The following is a 21,156-nucleotide window of genomic DNA, read 5'->3' on the forward strand; positions in this document are numbered from 1 at the left end:
TAGTTTTGCATACCAGGGCCAGATTTGTGCTTGCTGACTACCATGGAGAGGAGGAGGAGGGGGGCTTAATTGTAAGTCAGCCCTGCATGGATGACAGCACACACTTGTTTTTGTAAAATCGTTTGAAATGCAACACTATATTTTGGGTTAGTTAGTCTTTGGCTGGGGGGGGATGTCTGCTGGATAATTTTATAAATTATTGATATGTTTAGCGAGTTGAAAATGTCTCTGTGAAATCATTTTCATACTGAGACACAGTGAAATCGTTGCCAAACTTAGTTGCATTGCAATGTTCTGTACTGTAATTCTGATTTTTATGAAAGACCCTTCCTTTTGTAAAAGTTACTAGAAAGAAACAGTGGGGTTTTAAGGCTGCCATTTCATGTACATAAGTGAAAATAAAATGAAGAGCTGTATAGTACAATAGTGTTTTTGCTGTGTTATATAATCCATTTTTACCTTGTCATCTCCTTCTTAATGTATCGTCCTGTCTTCCTAGATTTTGGCATGTACAGAAGGGAGGGGTCACTGCCCTACCCCTCACTTTGTGTAAAGGAACTAAGTCGCCTACAGAAGCCAGTATGGCTGTGCAAATCAGAATAATGTGCTAATGAGAACAGCTGGCCCAGGCATTATACGACTATGCACCCACGTCACTCTAAAAATAAATTATTTTCCTTTGTGCTTGAATCCATTTTCCATTAACTGTCTATAAACTGAGGACTGGAGTCCTCACTAATACAGTTTTGTATAGCTTTAAGGATGATGAATATTTTTTTTTCTGCCAGATTCTTAGCTTATCTGTGCTGAAACTTCGGGATTGGTGTACATGAATGCAGGTAGCTGGTAGCAATTCTCTTTTGCCTGTCACCCAAGTGTCTCATTTGTTTTGTGTGCTGTATCAGACTAGACTTCTGAAGCATGTTTATAAAATCTTAGTCTCACAGATAGTTGTACAGATTTCCAGATCAGCCCTGCTCTTCATTATGATGCATTTTAGTTAAAGCCTGCAACTCATCACATAATGATTTTTATCATGTATTGTAGTAAACAACTATCACAATTACTTTTAATGTAAAATGCTTGAAATTATTCTTTAGTGGTTGGAGGTTTATTGTCAGCTCACTTACTTTCCAAGAAAGCTGGAGTTGAAGTGGACACTGGGTGGCCGTGTACTGGACCTCTTCTCCAAATGGCTGAAGCAGCAGCTCGAAAACTTTTACCAGGTACTCTGTTCAGTGACTTCACTTTAAATGTTTTTTATTTATCATTTTTTTAAGTCTCAACTACAAGCTTACTTTTGATATTAATCCTGTTTATTAAGATCAGCAGTTCTCTTGGGAAGTCAAATTTTTAAATCAGTTTGCATCTCCCATAAATATCAATACCTTCAAGCTTGTTTGTCCAAAGATCCACTGAATTGGCAACAGTCCAAATGGCCCATCATCTGGTGGCTTTGTTGCATATTGAAATATGTTGTCTTTGTCATTAAGTAGTATTAGCTGTAAGGAGTATGGACAAGTAGAATGTGATACATATTTTATTTCAGAAAAGACGTCTATGCAGAGTGTTCCATTTTCAGTGGTGCCTCATTTGCAATAAATGTCCTCCATGAATATGTTTTAAACTTCTTTCTTACAACTTACTGTTGAAGTTATTCAGCATTTTGTGTTTGCATTTGCTGTGTTGTATACTGTAAAAGTTTTGTTGCAATTTTTATTTTAAAAATGTTTGTCTTTTGTATTTGTAGTTTATATATTTGCCTGTAGTTAATTAATTCTGATGAAGTTGACTACATCCTTTGTACACCATTTCTCTGTAGTTATACATGCAGTGAATTATAACTTGCCCTTCTAAACAAGAAGTGAGAGCATGCATTGTGCCTGCATGGTGGTTGGCAGTGCTCAGTGAGTGAATTCTTTGAAAAAAGGTTAATCCTGATATGTTTCAAATTTAGTAAGTTGCGATTCTGGCAGTTAGTCCAGAGGACTAAAGCTCTGACCTATTAATGAGGTGCTTCCTTGGTCAGTGATACAGAGTTCTTGTCTTTCTACCATCATTTGCCTACTGTGTGACCTTGAGCAAGTCACTTAACCAGACACTTTGGGGCAATTCAGAATATGGGCTAAGCACTTTAATGGTCTCCTGGACCACATGCTTAGTAATTACCAATGAACCTGTAAAGTACTCATTTATGTCTGTGATAAAAAAATAATAAATGAGGACCAGTAGATGTTGCCAATGCTGTGGTGCCATGTGGTACTTTGTGGCAGGGCATTACAAAGTCATCATCATGCTGTATTTTGTTATGCTTACTCTTTGGTTATTATTGTACTCTGATGAAGTTCCGTTTTGGGATTTATGAATGTTGTTTCGACATCTGAGGAAAGTGATGTATGAAATCCACCTTAGGGGTGCAGTTAACCTGAAAGCAGTAACCTAGTTACCTTTCCCTTGCTACATCTCTTTTCTTTTTTTTCTTTTTTTTAATCTGGCATCTCTGAACAGCATGATTGCTTTTGCCATTTTACACTGCATCATGATTCATACTCAAGACCATTAGATCATGTTTTTTCCTGTTTTTTTTTTTTTTTAATATACTACCTTGGGGCATCCTTTCGGGTCTCCTTAATCTCTTAGTGAAGTGGTATTTCCTTAATTCTGCCTTGTACCACCCATCTGCCATTTGCCACCCATGACATTCGTCATCATTTCCTTTCTTGTCACTTGCCTCAGTATTACATTGTATATTAATGATTATATATTCCTTCCTTTCTTCCTGTCTAACATATATATATATATATATATATATATATATATATATATATATATATATATATAGCCAGGTGTTGTGTTGTCCAGGCTATAGCTTCTCATTCTCTTTACTACACTGAACACTTTCTACTACCCTAACCTTCTGTCTTCTGTATGACTGACAGAACTGGACACTACACTTCCCATGAAGCTTTACCACTGCCCACTGCAATGGATGGATGACCTGAGCATCTGTAAAACTTGCGTTTTAAGTGGTGAAGTCCAATACCATGCTCATTTTTGCCGTTTTAAACTACATTACACGATTCATACTCAAGGCCTCCAGATCATTTTTCCCTGTTTTTTGCTGAGCTTGCTGGCTATTAACAACCCTCCATCCCCTCATCAAAAGAAAAATTGAGCATAGACATTACCCTCACTCCCTGGAGAGTCCCAGCATGAAGGCAAGAACCAAGATGGAGAGAGCTGAGATGTAGGCAGCTATAGAGGAATTTGAGTATTTGCCATACCTCCGGATGGAGACTGAGGGTGAGTCTCTTTCAGGCCCTATCTTCACCTTGGTCCCAAATATGGGCATTCAACATCACCACAAGAGCCTACTGTGCCCTCCCCCACAATGTAAAAAAAAATATGCTTTTGGCTTTTACAGAAGGGTTAGGGAGGGTGAAATCATAATACTTTTTTTTCTTTTCATGTTTATTGTCTACAGTTTTCTTTGCTGTTGTATCTTTTCAGGATGTAAGAAACTATGCATATCTGTTGTGTAAACCCTTTTTATATTGTATTCTGCATGAACATATGCTTGTAAATCTGCTTATTTTGTTTGTTTTATGAATAAAATATAAAGAATCCTTTGCATGTTTCTAACCACACGCTTAATGAGGACTGCCATCATGAACTTGGTAGCATCAGTCCCATGTCCCATATTTCACAATGCATTTTGTACTTGTTGGAGATGAGCAGAAAACAAAAACCATCATTCCAACCCTTCTCCAGGGATGGATAAGCAAGAATCAGCTTCTCATTTCCCCCTCTGCAAGGATGGATAAGCAAGCATTAGTGTTTGACTTGGGTCATTTGGGCTGTAGTCAGAGCTGGATTGCTGTTTGCCATGGTGCTGTGTACCTCCAGAATATTTCTAACCCCCTTTCTTTCCTGTTTGCTACCCCTCTGGCTGTATATATATTTTTTGGTTTCCTTGCACAAAATTGTATTAATATTCTTTTGTTTTGCATTAAACCTTGAGTACTTTTTTATCCACCTACCAAAATGGACTTGATCTTGCTGGCTATTGACTCCTTCATGTATTTCTTCTCCACTGATCATTGTTTTATCCAGGAGAAATGGGATTCCCATTCCCTTCCCCAAAAATCTGGAGCACTGCAGTTCAGTAAAATGTAGGGTCTAATTCTTTTTCTTCATCTCAGATAAGTCGGTGTGCATGTATATTAAGTAACACATTTCCTACCCCTTCTGTTTTCCCTGCCTTACTATGTTCTTGTATGGATATAGCCCGACCCTCTTGCCCTTGTGAGCATTTGCATTTACAGTAATTTTATCTTTTTCCTGTATATCCATTGCGTTGCATTTTATTTTATGTGACTTACATGTAATGAATTTACACATTTTTCTGTTTTACACTCTTCTTCATTTATATACCTTACTGCTTTCAGTGTTGTTTACTTAGTATTGTTACTTACATGTAGCATGTTAGTTTATGTATTTGGTCCAGATCATGACTGAAAAGGGCCTGATGTGGATCAGCTCATTTAACCAGTTAACAAACAGTAAATAAATCCATGAACAGGCTGAATATGTACATTCTCAGCGAGAAATCCAAACCATATATTCTGAATAAAACCAGCCCTGGCACTAAATGTTGTGGTAATACAGTAGTTGCCTGCTTTTCAGACAGTTGTTCAGTTGTTACTTCTGCTTCAGGTCAGTCCATCATTTCCTTATTTACCTTTCCATTTTTGAGCCCAATGACATGACCTTTACACTGACAACATCCATTTAAAAGGTACAATATTAGTGACCTTTTTGTTGTCCAGATACACTACTTCAACAAAGGCAGTCCTCTATATGTCCACTCAGCAGTATCCCAGTCACTGAACTGGATCACATAAGACTAGCAAGACCTGTGTTGCCTGAAGTCGTATTTTTGCTTTGCTCCAAGAGAACTTGGCATTCAAGAACTTTAGCAGTCAGTCTGACGGTCTTTAACCTTTCCTAGATAGAAGTGAGACTTTCAACCCCTTGACTCCTATACCGACCCACTTTTGTATTTGAAAACTACTGCTGCTGCTCTGCAGGGTGCCACTCTGGTCTCTTACAGACAGAGATTGTATTGCTTAGCCAGTGTTTCATCAGTTATTGCTGTTGTCTATAATGCAGAGGGAGAGCTTTTCTGGACCCTGTAGCATATCTACCTGAAGTCCCATGCATCTTTCTCTGCTTACGTCCTGCATCCATATCTGCCCTATCTTGTTTGTTTGTCCCAGGTTCCATCATTCTTGACTAAGTAACAATGTTGAAGATTTCACTCAGTGTTTCTATCTGAGGTTTGCCATTCTTGAACCATCCTGTCCTCTTTTTCCAGTAACTTGATATCCTGCAGGTTCCTCTCATGTTTTCCAAGGTATTTAAAAATATATTTTACTTTTACTTTAACTCTATGGCCATCCTGTTGTATAGATCTCCTTCCCTTGGCCTGTCGTGATTTTTTTTTTCTATTTTTCTAGTCTTTTCCTTAAGCTTTTTTATTTTCCTTCTGTACTTTCTGACCTCTTGCTTTCCTTTCACCTTCTTGTGTTTCAGCTTGCATACTGCAGTCTTCGATTAGGATGGATGTTTTTTTTAATTCTTCTACCCTACTGGCCTCTTAACTTACCCAACTGATCCTCTGCCTTCACTAAGTTGGTCCACTCATCCCTTCTGAGGTACTATGACTGGACTCAAAGGATCACCTCTCCATTCCCCACCCATCCTGGGTCACACTAGGCCCCAGCAAGGTAAGAGTCCTTTGTCTCATTCCTTGCCTTCCCTTGAGCATACCAGCTTCCCCTTCCAGGGTAGGATGGGCCACCCTTTCTCCAGTGAGAAAGCCATATGTCCCTTTCACTCTGTGTGTCTTTGCTTAGCAGTCCTATCCCTCCTGAGAAGCAGGGGTCAGGTGGTAGGGTCCGCGTCAGTTACAAGATCAAGTGGAGCAGCCTAACCATTCCATGTGATGATACCGTGGTCCTTACAATTGCTTCCTTCGTAGGGAATTTTGCATGTCCTCTACTATGCATGTCATCCTTAACTACATAGACCATGAGCTTTGTCAGACTATTGCTGCCAGCAGTACCTCAGTTCTCCAGCAGATGTCATCTGCGCTGCTAACTCAAACTGCCTCCCTCCTCAAGGGTGTGCAAACCAACATTGGTTGCTTAAACCCATCTTACTACCAAAGCCTCCTTTATATTGGGCAATTAAAGCTACATCTCAAAGTGGAACACCTACATCTCAGGCATTTATAGATTCTTAGACTTAGTAAATAAAAATTTCCGTGGTACAGATAATAAACTAACCAACTAGTGAGCAACACATTCTTGACCTGGTCCTGACTAATATAGCCACCAAATGCTATACTCCTTTAGTTTCTCCATTCATAATTAAATATGACCACAAGCTTGTGACGTTCTAATTAAACCATCATGATCAATTCAATTCAGGGTTTTATACAGGCATACTTTCTCAAACTCTGTGATGGCCTGTTGAAGTTCACTTGCAACTTCCACAAAATCGTCTCATATTAAATATTGCATCAAAAACATTGGGGTGGTGTAAGGGGGGGCTGATGTAATGGCTAATGTATTTATCTCACTGACACAAGCTACAGTGTTTAATTCTCATCTTTGAATGGAAAATTAGCTAGGCTTAAAATGACCCACAAGGGCAGCTAGCCTAGTACTTACCTAAACTTAAGAAGCTAAAAGCAAGTATCAGTAAGGGAAAGACAAATTGTGAACTCATATGAGCCTTGAAGCAAAGGACAGTTATAAATCCTGCTTTAGTTACAATAGTAAACTTAAGAAATGATACCAAATGTCCATTGAACTTATCCAAAATGGCACCACCCATTCTAACCAAGAAGAGATATCAGATATGCTAGCAGCCAAATTCACTGCCTACATTACCCCAGAAAGTAGTCATCATGACTCTAAAAATGCTTTACACTCCCCCTCCACAATGACAAAGGAACATATCAATGACAGTGCTCTGTAAAACCAAAAAGTACTATTTCCATGGGATGAGATACTCCAATACCTAATAACAAATGCAAAACATGCCCTTTGGAACCCCTTCTTAATGTTATTAACATAAGTTTGCTACAGGATTTGTTCCTGAAATGTGGTGAAACTCAGTTGTGATGTCGCACAACGGTGGTCCTACCACAGATCCCAGAAACTATTGACCCATTAACCTTACTAGTCTATTTTGCAAAGTCATGGAAAACATCATATCTGACTTCATAAACTATAATGTCAAAAATTGTATTGAGCTAGACCCCAGCAGTTTGGTTTTGTCAAAGGGAAACCTTGCCTACTTGATTTAGTGAATTTCTTCAAGAATATCACATAGTCAGTAGACAGTGGTCATTTTGTTAACATAGCTTATTTGGATGTGGCCACAGCATTGGACACCATATGCCATGCTGGCATCAAAAATAAACTAAGTGCCATACATATAGATCCTTATATAAGGTGGGTAGCTAACTAGTTGAAAGATGAACCCACATTCGTAAGCTGGGTGGCACCCCTTAGAAAGTATAAAGGTAACAGGTAGTGTGCTTCACAGCTTAATCATGGATCCTTCCTCTTTTGGCATCTACTTCTGTAATCTCCAAACCAGTTGACTACAAACTGGGTGTTATTGTTAAACCGCTCCAAAAATCCAGTCATTACAGTAGGAACTAGTCCTCATAAATGGGTAATGTAAGGAAAAAGAGCTAAAATTAAATGTGAAAAAGTGAAGAATTGTCACATTTGGTAGATATCTCTGCTCTTCATTGTACAGTATATTCCAGTAGCCCTGTCCAGAATAACAGTGTAGTAAGGGATCTTGGGATCTGGTTTCATCAGTTTTCTCTCCTTTGACCACAGTGTAGCAACAGTTGTCAGCAAATGCTTTTATTTAGTGCAGCTGATATCTAAAGGCATGTCATCCAAATCGGAGTAAGTCGTTATCCCTTTTTATGTAGCCTCTATTAATCGAATTACTGGTTATAGCGCCCGCTTTCACATGTATTTATCTACACACATCAACCAACTGGAAAGACCACAGAAGTTTCTAATCAAAGTAACTGTGGGCTAAAATACCCTAAGTTACCAAGAGAGGCTTGAAATGCTGTATCTGTACTCATTTTACAGCCTTTTTCAAGAAGATTAAAGTCCCACTTAATTCCAACACACTGGTTATAGATACTGTTCCCTAAATACTCATTTGACAGGTATTTTTACCTTTGAAAAGAATGCAAGACATTTTCTTGACAGTCCATAATCTCTTAACAGCTTTTTCTTTTTTGCCAGCCTTTTCCTAACAACTTTGATGGTGGCTTGAAGTTTGATGATGCTCTGTATAAATTACCATGATACTTCTACTTTGGTCTTTTTAAGCTCAATTGTCTTAAGAATCAGAACCAACGGCAATGCACCTGTAAAGGTTTCTGATAGTTGCAGATCTGACTTAAAGTATCCCCTCCAATTACCTGACAAAGTCCAATGTTCCATCTTCCATTGCCACACTGATAGTGTATGTTTCATCCTTCAGATGGGAGAGAGATACTGTCCAAGTCACATGACACAAGGACTTTGGTCCATTTGGGAGCTGAAACTCCATAGCATTGTGTCCATATCAGTGTGTCCTGGAGATGAGAGCAGTTCTCTTTTCTCTACAGGTGTTAGAGTGGATTTCAGCAGGCTACATCTCAATTCATTTAGGTAGCATATTAATAGTGTCAGATATAAACACAGGAGGGAGGAATTTTCCTATCTCCTGTGTCGATAAGCAATGGAATTTTGGAACTGATTATTAAGACCAACTGATTTTTGTCTGACAGCCACTTGCCTGGGAAGCCATCTACTTAGCTATCAACTTAGCAAGTATCTGTTGATGGCATGTGAATGGCGTTTAAGTGCTTCTACCATCAAAAGGATATTCAGAAAGTGGGATTACCTTCTTGCAATCTTTTTGCTTCCTGTATAAACACTAAATGTTGCTTTTACTTGTCCCTAATTACCCTCCCAGTAGCACATGTAGATTCATTGTACCATTTCTGTGCCTCTCTTCATTTTCATTAATAACAGAATATGGGGTCAAACCAGTCAAAGATAAGTTACCATATACTTTCAAAGCTGTCTTGACATCCAAAGCTTTCTTTTCTAATGCTTTCTTGGTTGATATTGGTACAGTTGCTGTCTGGTTATTCTTCAACACCAGTGTAAGCCACTAAAAGTTAGATGTGACCTTGAGGTTGAGCTCTTCCTTTGAAGATATTGTAATCAAAGGAATGTTCCCTTGGAACAGCAACCAATGATTGAGCTGGGGACTCTGTGCTCCTTGTTGCTATACTCGGACCTCTATGACATCAGAAACGAAAGTGATGGTATTTTCCACAATGCTGGGTCAGCATGAAATGTCCATCCCTCTTCCTCCTCCTCCTCCTTCACTTTTGTTTTACTTTGCTGCTTGATCTAAATCTGGAGAGGTAGGTCAGAGCAGTACATTATATTGTTGGCAGAATAGAACAATAGGGATGAGAAATTTACACTGGGCAGTCCTATTGCTCCTTGCTTGACTCTTATTTTTTTCCTGAAGTAGGAGATGTATTCGCACATCCAGCATTATGTTGAGCTTCCATAGTTTGTTTTTTACAGAAAATATCCTAAGTCACAGAAAATCTGACTGCACTGTCTGATTTCTATATATAAAATGGTATCTAATTCTCATAGTAGTGTCATAATGTCAAACTTTCATCTCCTACATGCACTTGTAATTTAACACTGATTTAAACCAATGCTAATAACCTTCTTCACCCAGTAAAATCAAGTGTAGACCTTTCTTCCTATTTCTTGTATGCAGTTACTACCTATTGCACTCATTATGTTTTCCAATTCTTGTATGTCCTTCTAGTGCCCAGTGTATCTATCTTCTCTTAATTTCATATTTCAGCTTATCCTTATTATAATTCCATCAAAACATAAAGTTAAAAAAAAAGACTTTGGTGTGAACGCACAACAGTGAAACAACAGAATCACTGGAGAAGCATATGGGATGCTGAGTTGTGTAAGAAGATTAATGTAAGCAACTGGATGAAGGTCATGCCCTTACTGTACAGAATTCTAGTGAAAACTCCTCTAGGATATTGTGTGTAACCCTGGAGACTGCATTTGTCAAAATGTATAGCAAGGTCAAATGAGCAGGTCATTACAGCAAAGAGACTGTATGGCATGCAATGCAAAGAGACGTGAGGGTCCTTTATATGTACACCATCAGTTTAAAGCTTTTGGGGAGGGGTCTATGTAAAGTCATACAGTTAGTAAAGCGTGGAAAGAATTGATTCTCCTTAAAAATACAAAATTTCTGTGAATTGTAGTTGGAGGCAGTTTTTTATGAGTGAGTACTGAGCAGAAGTTGTTTCTCTCAGAGAGGGCAATTAAAGTATTACCTTGAGACATAAAGTGGTGACAGTATATATCATATGCATTCCTGTGACCTGCCACTGTCGGGTATGGCCTAAGGAAGAACTGAATCAATGAATTTGTTCTAGACATGTTACATGTAGACATTCATGAGCCTGTTTATAATCTGTTTTTTCAATGTTCATTTCTGATTACTTGCATTTGACCAAGGACCTTCTTACTCTTCCCTCAAAGACAAACTGGCAAACTCTCAGAAATACTCTTTATGGGCATTCAAATGTGGCATTGTATCTTATGAGTCTGTAGGTATAAAGTTACATTTTATATGTTATAGAGCAATATGAGTAGCGGGTAGCAGGCATCCTGTTACCATACAAGAATTCATAATGAGATATTTTCCTGATTTGCCGTACTCATAGTGTCTCCCTGTGCCAGATATCTGTATGTGACACCCTCATAAAGGCAAAAGTCCCCCGTGTGTATAGGAAGGTGATATATCCAGATACTGTATTCTGCTCAGGTACCTTGATGATTTTATCTTCCCTTCTGTCTTTCATCTGCGTAGAAAATAGTGCCTTTTTTTTCTTTTGCAGTGTAGTTATGTTATGAGCAAAAATTAATAAAAGTGGGAGGAAGATCAAGATGACAGGATGTAGTGGTACGCACCTGTGATTCTGAGTTTAACACTCCTGGTACATGTGGAACTGTAAGCTTACCAGGGAAAATGCATTAAGAAACGTGTACTGGTTTGAATATTTCTTCACGGTAAAATGTTTGTATTGTGTTTTTAGCTTTCCATACCCCCACAGGAATGCCATATGGGACGGTCAACCTGATGTATGGCGTGAATCCATCTGAAACACCAGTCACATGTACTGCTGGTATTGGTACATTTATACTAGAATTTGCTGCACTGAGTCGGTTGACTGGGGACCCAGTTTTTGAAAACACAGCTCGGAAAGCCCTTAATGAGTTATGGAAATGCCGTTCTGATATTGGTCTGGTAAGTGAAACCATTTGGACTAAGACTGACTTTTTTCGGATAATGGTATTACAATTATTTTTTGTGTATGTATAGCAATAAATTACATTTCTGAAGTTCTCTGTCAAATATATCTTCACACTGATCATGTATTAGTATTTTCTTGACTTCATTATTCTTTAAATTTATATTTATTTGATTTTCTTTGGGATTAATTAGACTGTATGTTGATGATTGTTCTCGCATTATTTTGAGACCTACTTGTATTGATGAGTCTCTTACTTTGCTTTATTGCCTGCATTCTGTAACTTCCTTCACTGAGAATGTGAATGATAGTCTTCCATGCCACCCACACTTCTTTTCCACTTGTGTACCATACCCACTACTTTAAAAATCGGGGATTAGCATGCGTTGTATGATGTTAATCAGGTGTCATATATATTGACCATTCTGGCTTATTCCTTCCCCTTAAGTGTATGACTATAGGATTGTAGGTTCACTTCTTTTGAAATAATGGAAGCAGATAGGAGGTGATTTCTTGCCAGCTTTACTTAATAGACTGTTCAGCAGTACACAGGAAACCAGACCACAACTTACACAATAGTGCTCTAAACACTGCAAAACTAATAGTATCTTAGAGAAGTATTTCTTATGTGTTATATCCCCCTATTTCCGTAACAAAAAGTGTGTGTATGAGGTACACATTGAGCATTAGCAACAGTTAAGTAGCATACAGTTTATACTGTTGATTTATACTATCATTGTAGTGATTCAGTTATTGGAGAACACCATCCATCCACACACACACGTGTACATACACACATGCACATTTTACATTTATGGTCTATCAGACTATATTAATTAAGATTTCAACAGCATTAGAATATTTAAAAGCACAGTAATAAAAACAAGTAAGTATAGTTAAAGCCTTTACGTCAATCTGCACATATTTTCACAAAATATATATAGGAGACTTCTTTTATAGTCTTAGATACCTAGCAGATGGAGACACAAACAAGTTAGTGGCATCTGTAGTTGAAAATGGATGTGGTATTTCATCTTGTGAAATCTCTTGTAACAGTCCTTGTTGATATTCACTCAGATATTCTCTGTGGAACCTTTCTTCAAATACCTCTTTTGGTATTTCTTTGGACATTTCAGCATGCTTCAGAATGTCATGGATGAAGTCTCTTTGCCTTTTGCAGTCATTTTGAGAGGTCTTTGTTTTGAACAGATGCCTCTGGTTTCTTCTCAGCACTTTGTCATCTAAAGTTGTTACAGCAAATAATCTTGGCTGATCTTATTTCCCCAAACAACTGCTTCAGGCTGTTTCTTATAACATCTCTGTAAAAGTCTGGGCTAAACTCCTTTGTTTAAATTAGAAGCACTCTTGGTCTATCACCTGTAGCCAAATGCTTGACTTGATAGATTTCTCACTGTTTCACTTGCCTAGTGTAAATTCTCTGGAATCAATAAAAGCATAGACATAACAATCCTTTGTTTTGAATCTGTGGTATATTAATAACTGTGCAGGTAATTAACACCTGTCAGAGGAACATTGGCATTGTATCTTCCTGTAATGCAAAGTGACCATCCACATAACAGTAACTGTTACTGCTCTGTCATTTCTTCATGACTTGCCCTTTTTTTAAAGAAGTAATACATTTCATTACATTTCACATTTACAGTCTTTCTGAAATCCTCATGTATGGTGCTCTGCTTTCCCCTGTTGAGTGGCCTATTTTTCCAAAAAAAAAAGTTTGTAGTCTCCTTTTACAACTTGTACATTGAGTTCAACCTAATCCCAGGATTAAAAACATGTCCACACTTCAGAAATAAACTTTATTTCACTTCTTTCCAAGTACCAACAGCACAGAAACACATTAATCCCAGTACCATTTCTCCACTCTCTAAATTTTACATTCTGTGATTCGGTCCCTAATTGTGCAGTTTGTGTCTAATACTTGCTTATGTCAGTCAGTTAACCTAAACTATCATTTAGATCCCAACTTCACACACAACAAACTATATACAGGTTAAGCAACCCTACATCCTCCCACTAGCCCTCTCCCTTCCAGAGGTCTTAGCCAATCTTTTTACCTTTCTCCCTTATTATTTATCACCTTTTTTCCCTAGACCTTTCCCTTATTTCCATATGACTTATTTCTTTCATCCTCCTACTCTTTCACTTTTACCCACTTTATTGCACACCTTTCGGCATTCCTTGTTTAAACTCAAATCAGGTCTTTTCTGCTAAGCCTTGCCCCACTGTTGTAGAAACTTCTCTACTTCCTCTACCTTTTACTTTTCCATTTTTTTCCATTGTTTTGTCACTGCTTTCTTAACTGCTGTCATAAGTCTTGCCACTTTTTCTGCATTCTGTTTGGCCTACCTACTTCATATCCTAGCATACATTTTTTTTATTGGCAATATCACCACAGCCCAAAGTCCTTTCAACTTATTTTCTATATCTTTCCTAAATAATTCAAGCTTTTCACATTCCAAAAAGATATGGCTCCATGTCCCTCTTTCTTTCCTGCATCTCAAACGTTCCTCTACCACTCCCCCAAACATTCTTGCTAGTCTTACAGGGTGTAAACATACTTACACAAACATTTCCATGCAGAAATCTTAAATTTCCTCACCTGTGTTCCCTCCCTGGTTATTTTACTACTCCCTTCCATTCTTCTATCCTTATCTCCTCTCTCAATTCCTTTACTCAACCTTTCCTTTTGTTCTGTCTTCTTTTCTTAGTTTTCCCCCTTTTAGTGTCCTTTTAAATATTAATGATATAAAGTGAGGTGTATGCTTTACAGTCCACCACTAAGTCCAGTGTTTTTCATCCACTTTTTCTTGCAAAACTTATTTCATAAGTGTGATAACATCCTTTATAGTCTTTCATTTATTCACTAATTTCAGAGTTATTGATGATCTTCCTGTTCATCCCCATCTCCCAACACCAGACTCTGGTTCATGTCCAAGGTACTGCTTATTCTTCTAGATGACTCATGAGGTTTTTTCTGTCTCTCAAGCATTTCCTTTGGAACATTGGAAAAGGTTTTACTGGCAAAGTCTCTCTAGGAGCCTACAGTTAGGAGAATGAGATGCAGAGTCTCATTCTACTTGCTGATTCACATTTTGTTGGTTAACATCTCCTGATTGCTGGGATAAATTTGCTTCTCTTCCGCCTACTGTACAGTGAATTATCATTTTCTATAAACACTTCACTATCCCCAGTTTTAATACTTTACCCTTCTGTCACAATTTTGTCAAGATCAACTTTTTCTGCTGATATGATTGCATCTTTACTAATATAGGCCTTGGTTACTTTCTCATGGCCTGGTTTGGAGTATACACTCTATATTCCCTTTCAGTTAACAAGTTCTGCTGTAGAACAACAGTACAGTTGCTTATTTTTCCTTATTCTGCTCCTTCAAGTTTCCCTGGTACAACAGAAAATCTCAGGTTTTCTCTGCAAATTCTGTCTGCTAACTGTAATATTTTTTAAACCTTTCTTCTTGAAAAACCTCATTCAGACAACTTTTTTTCATATCAGCATCTCTAATTTTTGCAGTTTTAACAGGTCATCTGAATGGCTAGTTAAATCTTCTGCTTTTTTCCAGCCTTTTGTTGTTTGAATTGTTATATTCCTTCACTGTTTCATTTATTTTAATCATCTCTGAGTACATTTGATTTATTTGGCAATGTACATTCAAAAGAACTGTGATGTATAATCGGTGAAGGTAATAGTTTTTTTAGCATAATGATTACTCTTTCAATAGTGTAATGGAATGTAAAAAGCCTTATAGGCATAGACAAAAAGCAGAGAATTGAATTATATAAAGAAGTTTAAGGTGCAAATAACAATGTTATGGATATAAGTGAGTATGTTAATCTGACAAAAAATTATTTCAGAGTGGACATTCAGCAGAATTTCAGGAACAAAGGAAAGTGGGATTAATAATGATGATTGCTAGATAGGCTATAATAGTGAAAGAAGAGTGAAGAAGTATGATTACACTGGCACATATTTATATTCCACCTAAAAATACTGTTGTGGAGCTTAAGTTAACTTTGGGAGAAATGTTAAGCTTTCAGCAGGGAATATTTATGGGTTTGGACTGGAACCTGATGTGCAATAGTGAATATGTATAAGGAGACCCAGAAGTGGAAAATATAACATAAGATGGTAGATTTATGAAGAAATATGTGACAGTATTTGATATGAAAGATGTAAATTCAGTAGCAGGAACTTTGTCAGAATTTATATATTATTCTTCAAGGTAGAATAATTGGGGTAAACTGAATAGAAATTAAATTTCCCAGGACCATGTTTATTTCATAGCTTTGGCACACGTCAGGTAATTATTTCAGATCACACACCATTAAAACCTAAGATAGAGATGCAGGATAATGAAGTGCAAAGGAGATACTGGCATTTTCCTACGCCTCTGTTAAAAATGGAGGAATTTCAAGAACGAATAGTCTGGAAATGATTTGAGAGTTGTTAAAGAAGATATAATTATTTGATGTTGTCAGTCTTCATTTATGCTTGACCTATGGGACTTGGTTCCAAGTCTCGGAACCAGCTCGCTTGTTACAACAGCTCACGCGAACCAAAAACTCCTGAGTCAAATTCCTAAACAGAATGCCTCTCTCTAAATGACCTCATATCTCATTTGCCATTTTTCTAGTAAAGACTCGTCAGCTGAACTCTCCTTGAGCTAAGTAAAAATGTATTGTTCTTATTCTGTTATTTCAGATTTTTCTAAAGTCCTACCCAGTTAGCTTTACCCCTTTTAGTAGTCTGTCTTTCTCTCTCCCTTAAATTTTATTGTCTCTTTGAATGATTGTTCTATCCATGTCTCTTTCTTACTGTGTGGTATCTCTCCTACCATTGCTGGTAGTGCCGTCCCTTTCTTCTACCTCTGGTATTTTTTGGCTTATGATTGGTAGCCCTTCTCTCTCTCTCCTTTCCCTCTTCTCGTGTGTGTGTGTGTGTGTGTGTGTGTGTGTGTGTGTGTGTGTGTGTGTGTGTGTGTGTGGCTTTAGCATGAGTGTTTTCTTCTGTTAATCTTTTTACTCAACGTGTCAGATAAGGGCAAGGGAACTACTGTTTTTTAACAGTGTTCTGGTTGTGGCAGGAAAATGCCAAATTCAGATGGTTATGCTTCATGTGAGTATTGCTTGGGACCAGCGCACCTTCAGCAACAGTGCGATATTTGTAAGGCCTTTAGTAATCAGGCTGTTGTAGACAGGAAAAATAAACTCATTCTGAAAGGCTTAATAAAAACATTATTTGAAGAGGCCTTGTCTGGTCAGCCTAGAGTTGTTAAATCTGAGGAGTCTTCTCCATCGTCATCTTCCTCCTCTACTAAAATTGAGCACATAAAAAAGAAATGTCTCTCAGTGCCGGTGTCCCCTTCAGCTCTGGCACATAAGAATTCAAAACCTTTGGTTCCCACTACTTCTGAAGATGGATACCACAAAAGTTACAGAACCGACTCCTTCTGTTCCCGTAGTAGTGACAACCTCAAGTTTCGATACCGGCCACATCGGTGGTGATCCTTCATATCGCCTCTCCTTCCGTAGTGGCAGTTATTACGGTGCCAACAAATTTTTCAGCACCATTCCTTCACCGGCAACTATACCACAGGAACCACAATTTCTTTCAGTTCCTAGGACCATACATTCTCTTTCTACAGACCCCTTTGTGGGGCAACTGCCAAGTCCTTTTTTGGAGAGGCTGGAATCTCCTTCAGCCTTGTCTGTACATTCTTCAGGGAATTTGACAAAAGTCGACGTTGTGAGGTTGGTGGATCAGCTCCTCGTGGAGAGAGGTCTTTCCACTTCTTCCCAGGCTTCACTCCCCTCTGGAGATGGCATTTTTCTTCAAGGACTCCACTGGACATTCCTCCTCTAACCAATGCTGCTTTAGAGACCTTTGCTCTGACTTCCCTGATTCTAGCTGTCCTGGTGCCCCCGTCTCTGCCCTGAGCTCCTCTGTTACTTCGGAACCAATGGACTCCCAGGGTTGTAGCTCCGTGATGCCATTTGTGGACTCTTCCTCAGCTTCAGCCTTGATGGTGGGTTCCCCAGAGCGGGGTGGGACCACGGTTCTGAGGATGTCCTTCAAGGATGCATCTGCAGTCATCACATATGGGTTGTCCTGCCTCAGGCAGCCCTTCGGTTGGCCGGATTCCAAAGTCTGGGTCCGGCGTCGGCTGATGTCGCCCTTTCCCTGACGTCAGAGCGCCTGGGGTATAAAAGTGTCAGCCGACGCCATCTTCCTCAGTTTTTCTTGCTGCGTGGTGCCCGAAGCAGAAGCAGTTCGCAAGTGCCGGTCGGCCAGCTCCTGTAATTCAGCTAAACCGAAGACTTCAAAAGCTAAGTACCCCATTGGGGACTCTTTCTTGCCTCAGCCGATGTCAGATAAAATTAATAATTGCTTAACTTGTGGGAAACAAATACCTCATAAGGATTTCCACTCTTACTGCCTCCCCTGCCTAGGCCCAGACCACGACGTCTCGGCCTGTTCAGCCTGTGCTTCCTTCAACCGACGCACTCTTAGATGTCAAGTGGAGTTTGCAGAGGAATTTTTTGGGGCTAGTTTTGCTTACAATATGCCATCGGAGACTCCGACTTCACATTTAACAAAGAAACGGAAGGACAAGAACCGACCCACGCGGGCCGCGGTTTCGGCTGAAACCACGGCCAGGCCTACTGCGAGTGTATCGGTCTCGGCTGAAACAGAGTCCTTGGTACTTCCGACCACCGAAACCGGTCAACCGACTACCTCGGCCCTGGAGGCCCCTACGGAATCGGTTATTGAATCTCCATTTGAAACTGGTGTCCTGGAACCTTCCGACACCATTCCTCTAGACAAAACTACACCAGCACGTGGTGCAGCCAGGCCTCCTGCATCCATGTCCATAAAGGCTTTCTCTAGGGCTAAAGCTGCTAAACACCCAAAAGCTTTGCCTCCCAGGGTTATCCCTCAGGGACCCACTACAGGTTCAAGTTTAGCAGAGGACCTTATTTCATTAATTAGGGGCTCACAGCCTCATCCGGACAGGGGCTCTCAACCTCCTCCAGATAAAAGGCCCAGGGTTGAGCCCTCTGATCCCCATTCCTCAGATGAGGCCTCTGATGGCTGTACTCTCTCGGACTACCAGGAGGAGGCTTTTTTGGCCTACGAGGATTCTGATGCAGAGGAATCTATCCCCTCGGCCTCCCCTCCTGAAGAGCTGTCCTTCGGGGAGACTCTTCACACTATGAGAGAGCATTTCCAGTGGCAGGGCCAGGAATTCTCTGATTCCAGGAAGAGATTAAGGACCTTCTTGCATTTGCCTCAGCATAGACCTTTGGCTATTCCTCCTGTTTTGAATGTCATTGATGATGTGTACTCTGAGTCTAGCACAACCCCTGACACTCTCCCTCCGGCTCCTGCCAAACCCGATAGGTACTACAGGGTCCCGGACTCGCATCTTTTCCTTTACAAGGCCCACTCTGCTGATCCAGAAACTATTTCCCAGGGCACTAAAGGTGTTGCAGCTGCCACTACTAAAAATCCACTCCCCTCTGAAAGGGAGTTCAGGGCTCTAGAGAGATGGGGTAAAAAAGTGTATACTTCTGCTACTCTTTCTATGAGGGCTTTAAATTGTCAATTTCATATGATACAGAACCAAGAGTATTTGTTAGATGAATTGCACAAAAAACTGTCTTCACCTGAACCCCTTGATCGCAAATCACTTCAGGATTTGGTACATAACTCCCAACAGGTTAGCAACCATTTCTTGCAGTGTGGTTATGGTGCATTGGAAGCTTCATGTAGGTCAGCTATGACAGGTGCAGTTATACGTAGGCATGCTTGGCTGAAGGAACAATCTTTGCCAGACCATGTTAAAGCAAAGCTTCTGGATGCTCCACTGGAAAAGCAAAAGTTATTTGGCTCCACTGCTCAGGAGGTCTTAAAGAAATTTGAAGAAAAGGCTAAATCTGTACAAACAGTCAAAGATTTTCTTCAGGTCCAACCACCAAGATTCAGCAGAAATTGGCCTTCCAAGAATTGGTCCTTTCCAGACACAGAGATTTCAGAGAGGCAAGAACAGGCATGCCAGAGGTAGAGGGCAAGCTAGAGGCTCCTACAGAGGACGTCAATGGCAGCCTCCCAACCAGAGAGGTAGTGCAGGACCTACAACTGCTGCACAAGGACAGACTCAATGACTTGACTTTGACACCGCCAACCAGGGCTCAATTGGAAGCACCTTTGGGCGGAAAGCTTTCTTTATTCTCAGAAAATTGGCACAGTATTACAAGGGACAAATGGACACTACAAATAATAGACAAAGGATACAGGTTCCATTTCCACACATTACCAAAAAGAAAAGGCATGCCAGACCTGCCACCAAATCAAAGGGCAGAGGCTTTGAAACAAATCTCCAACTTAATGCAAATGAAAGCCATAGAAAAGGTTCCTGTCTCATAACAAGGCCAAGGATTTTATTCCAGACTATTCCTTGTTCCAAGAAAAGAAAAGCAATGGAGGCCTATTCTCGACTTGTCCGCACTGAATACTTATCTCAGTGTGCCAAAATTCAAAATGCTGACTCTACAGCGACTCCTTCCCATGCTGGGCAAGGGTTCTTGGCTGGTAACTCTGGACCTCAAGGAGGCATACCTGCATGTCCCCATCAGAGAAAGTTGCAGAAGACACCTCAGATTTCTTGCAGGTTCAGAGCATTATCAATTCTCAGCATTGCCCTTTGGCTTATCTACTGCGCCCAGAGTATTCACGAAATGCCTGGCATCAGTAATTGCACACTGCAGACTTCAGGGGATTCAAATATACCCATATCTGGACGACTGCCTTATACAAGCGGGCAGCCAACAAACTTTGGTAAAACACTTGAATTATGCCATCCACCTACTTCAGGCCTTGGGATATACAGTCAACATTCACAAGTCAAGACTTGTTCCATCCCAAAGAATAGTTTTTCTGGGTGCGAATCTAGACACAACCACCCAAATGGCTTTCCTCACAGAAGAAAAACAAAGTCAACTACCGGATTACTTCAAAAATCTGTCAAGGCAAACTCAGCTGACTGCAAGGAAAATCCTGCAGGCCCTGGGTTACATGGCTTCTTGCATTCTTCTGATTCCACAAGCAAGGCTGCATATGAGGAAACTACAATGGTACCTAAGGAGTTTATGGACTCAGCACAGTCACAGCTTGGAAACTTTGATACCACTCATCCCATGCCTTCAAAAGGAATTTATGTGGTGGGCTCAAGCAAGCCAGTCAAACAGGGGTCTGCCCTTCAGCAAACCAATAGCCAGCCAAACCATTACAATGGACGCTTCAGACCACGGATGGGGAGCGCACATGGAGGGCAGATGCATTCAAGGACTATGGTCACAAAAAGAGCTACGCATACACATAAACCAAAAGGAAATGCTAGCAGTGATGCATGCAATCGAGGCCTTCAAACTCTTTCTGCATCCAGGCCACCTGCTAATAAGGACAGACAACACCACAGTTATGTGGTACATAAACAAGCAAGGAGGCACCCATTCCTATCCTCTTTGCAGACTGGCAATGAATCTATGGGAACTTTCCTTGAAACTCAATATAGAGCTGCAATCCCAGTTTGTGCCAGGAAAGGACAATATACTGGCAGACAGCTTAAGCAGAAACATCATGGATGCGCA

General features: G+C 39.9%; 1 protein-coding gene across 1 annotated transcript in view; it reads left to right on the top strand.

Moving 5' to 3' along the window:
* The window catches only part of LOC122817035 (ER degradation-enhancing alpha-mannosidase-like protein 2), a 516,571-nt gene that overhangs the window by 197,976 nt on the left and 297,439 nt on the right, over window positions 1–21,156 (top strand). The window contains exons 5-6 of the mRNA XM_044090167.1: window positions 1,101–1,226; window positions 11,255–11,466. Of these exons, the coding sequence (XP_043946102.1) occupies window positions 1,101–1,226; window positions 11,255–11,466 (338 nt within the window). The remainder of the gene's footprint in view (window positions 1–1,100; window positions 1,227–11,254; window positions 11,467–21,156) is intronic.

Source organism: Protopterus annectens, chromosome 12.part0 (assembly GCF_019279795.1).
Source record: "Protopterus annectens isolate FY-2018-M chromosome 12.part0, PAN1.0, whole genome shotgun sequence".
Taxonomy (NCBI): Eukaryota; Metazoa; Chordata; order Ceratodontiformes; family Protopteridae; genus Protopterus; species Protopterus annectens.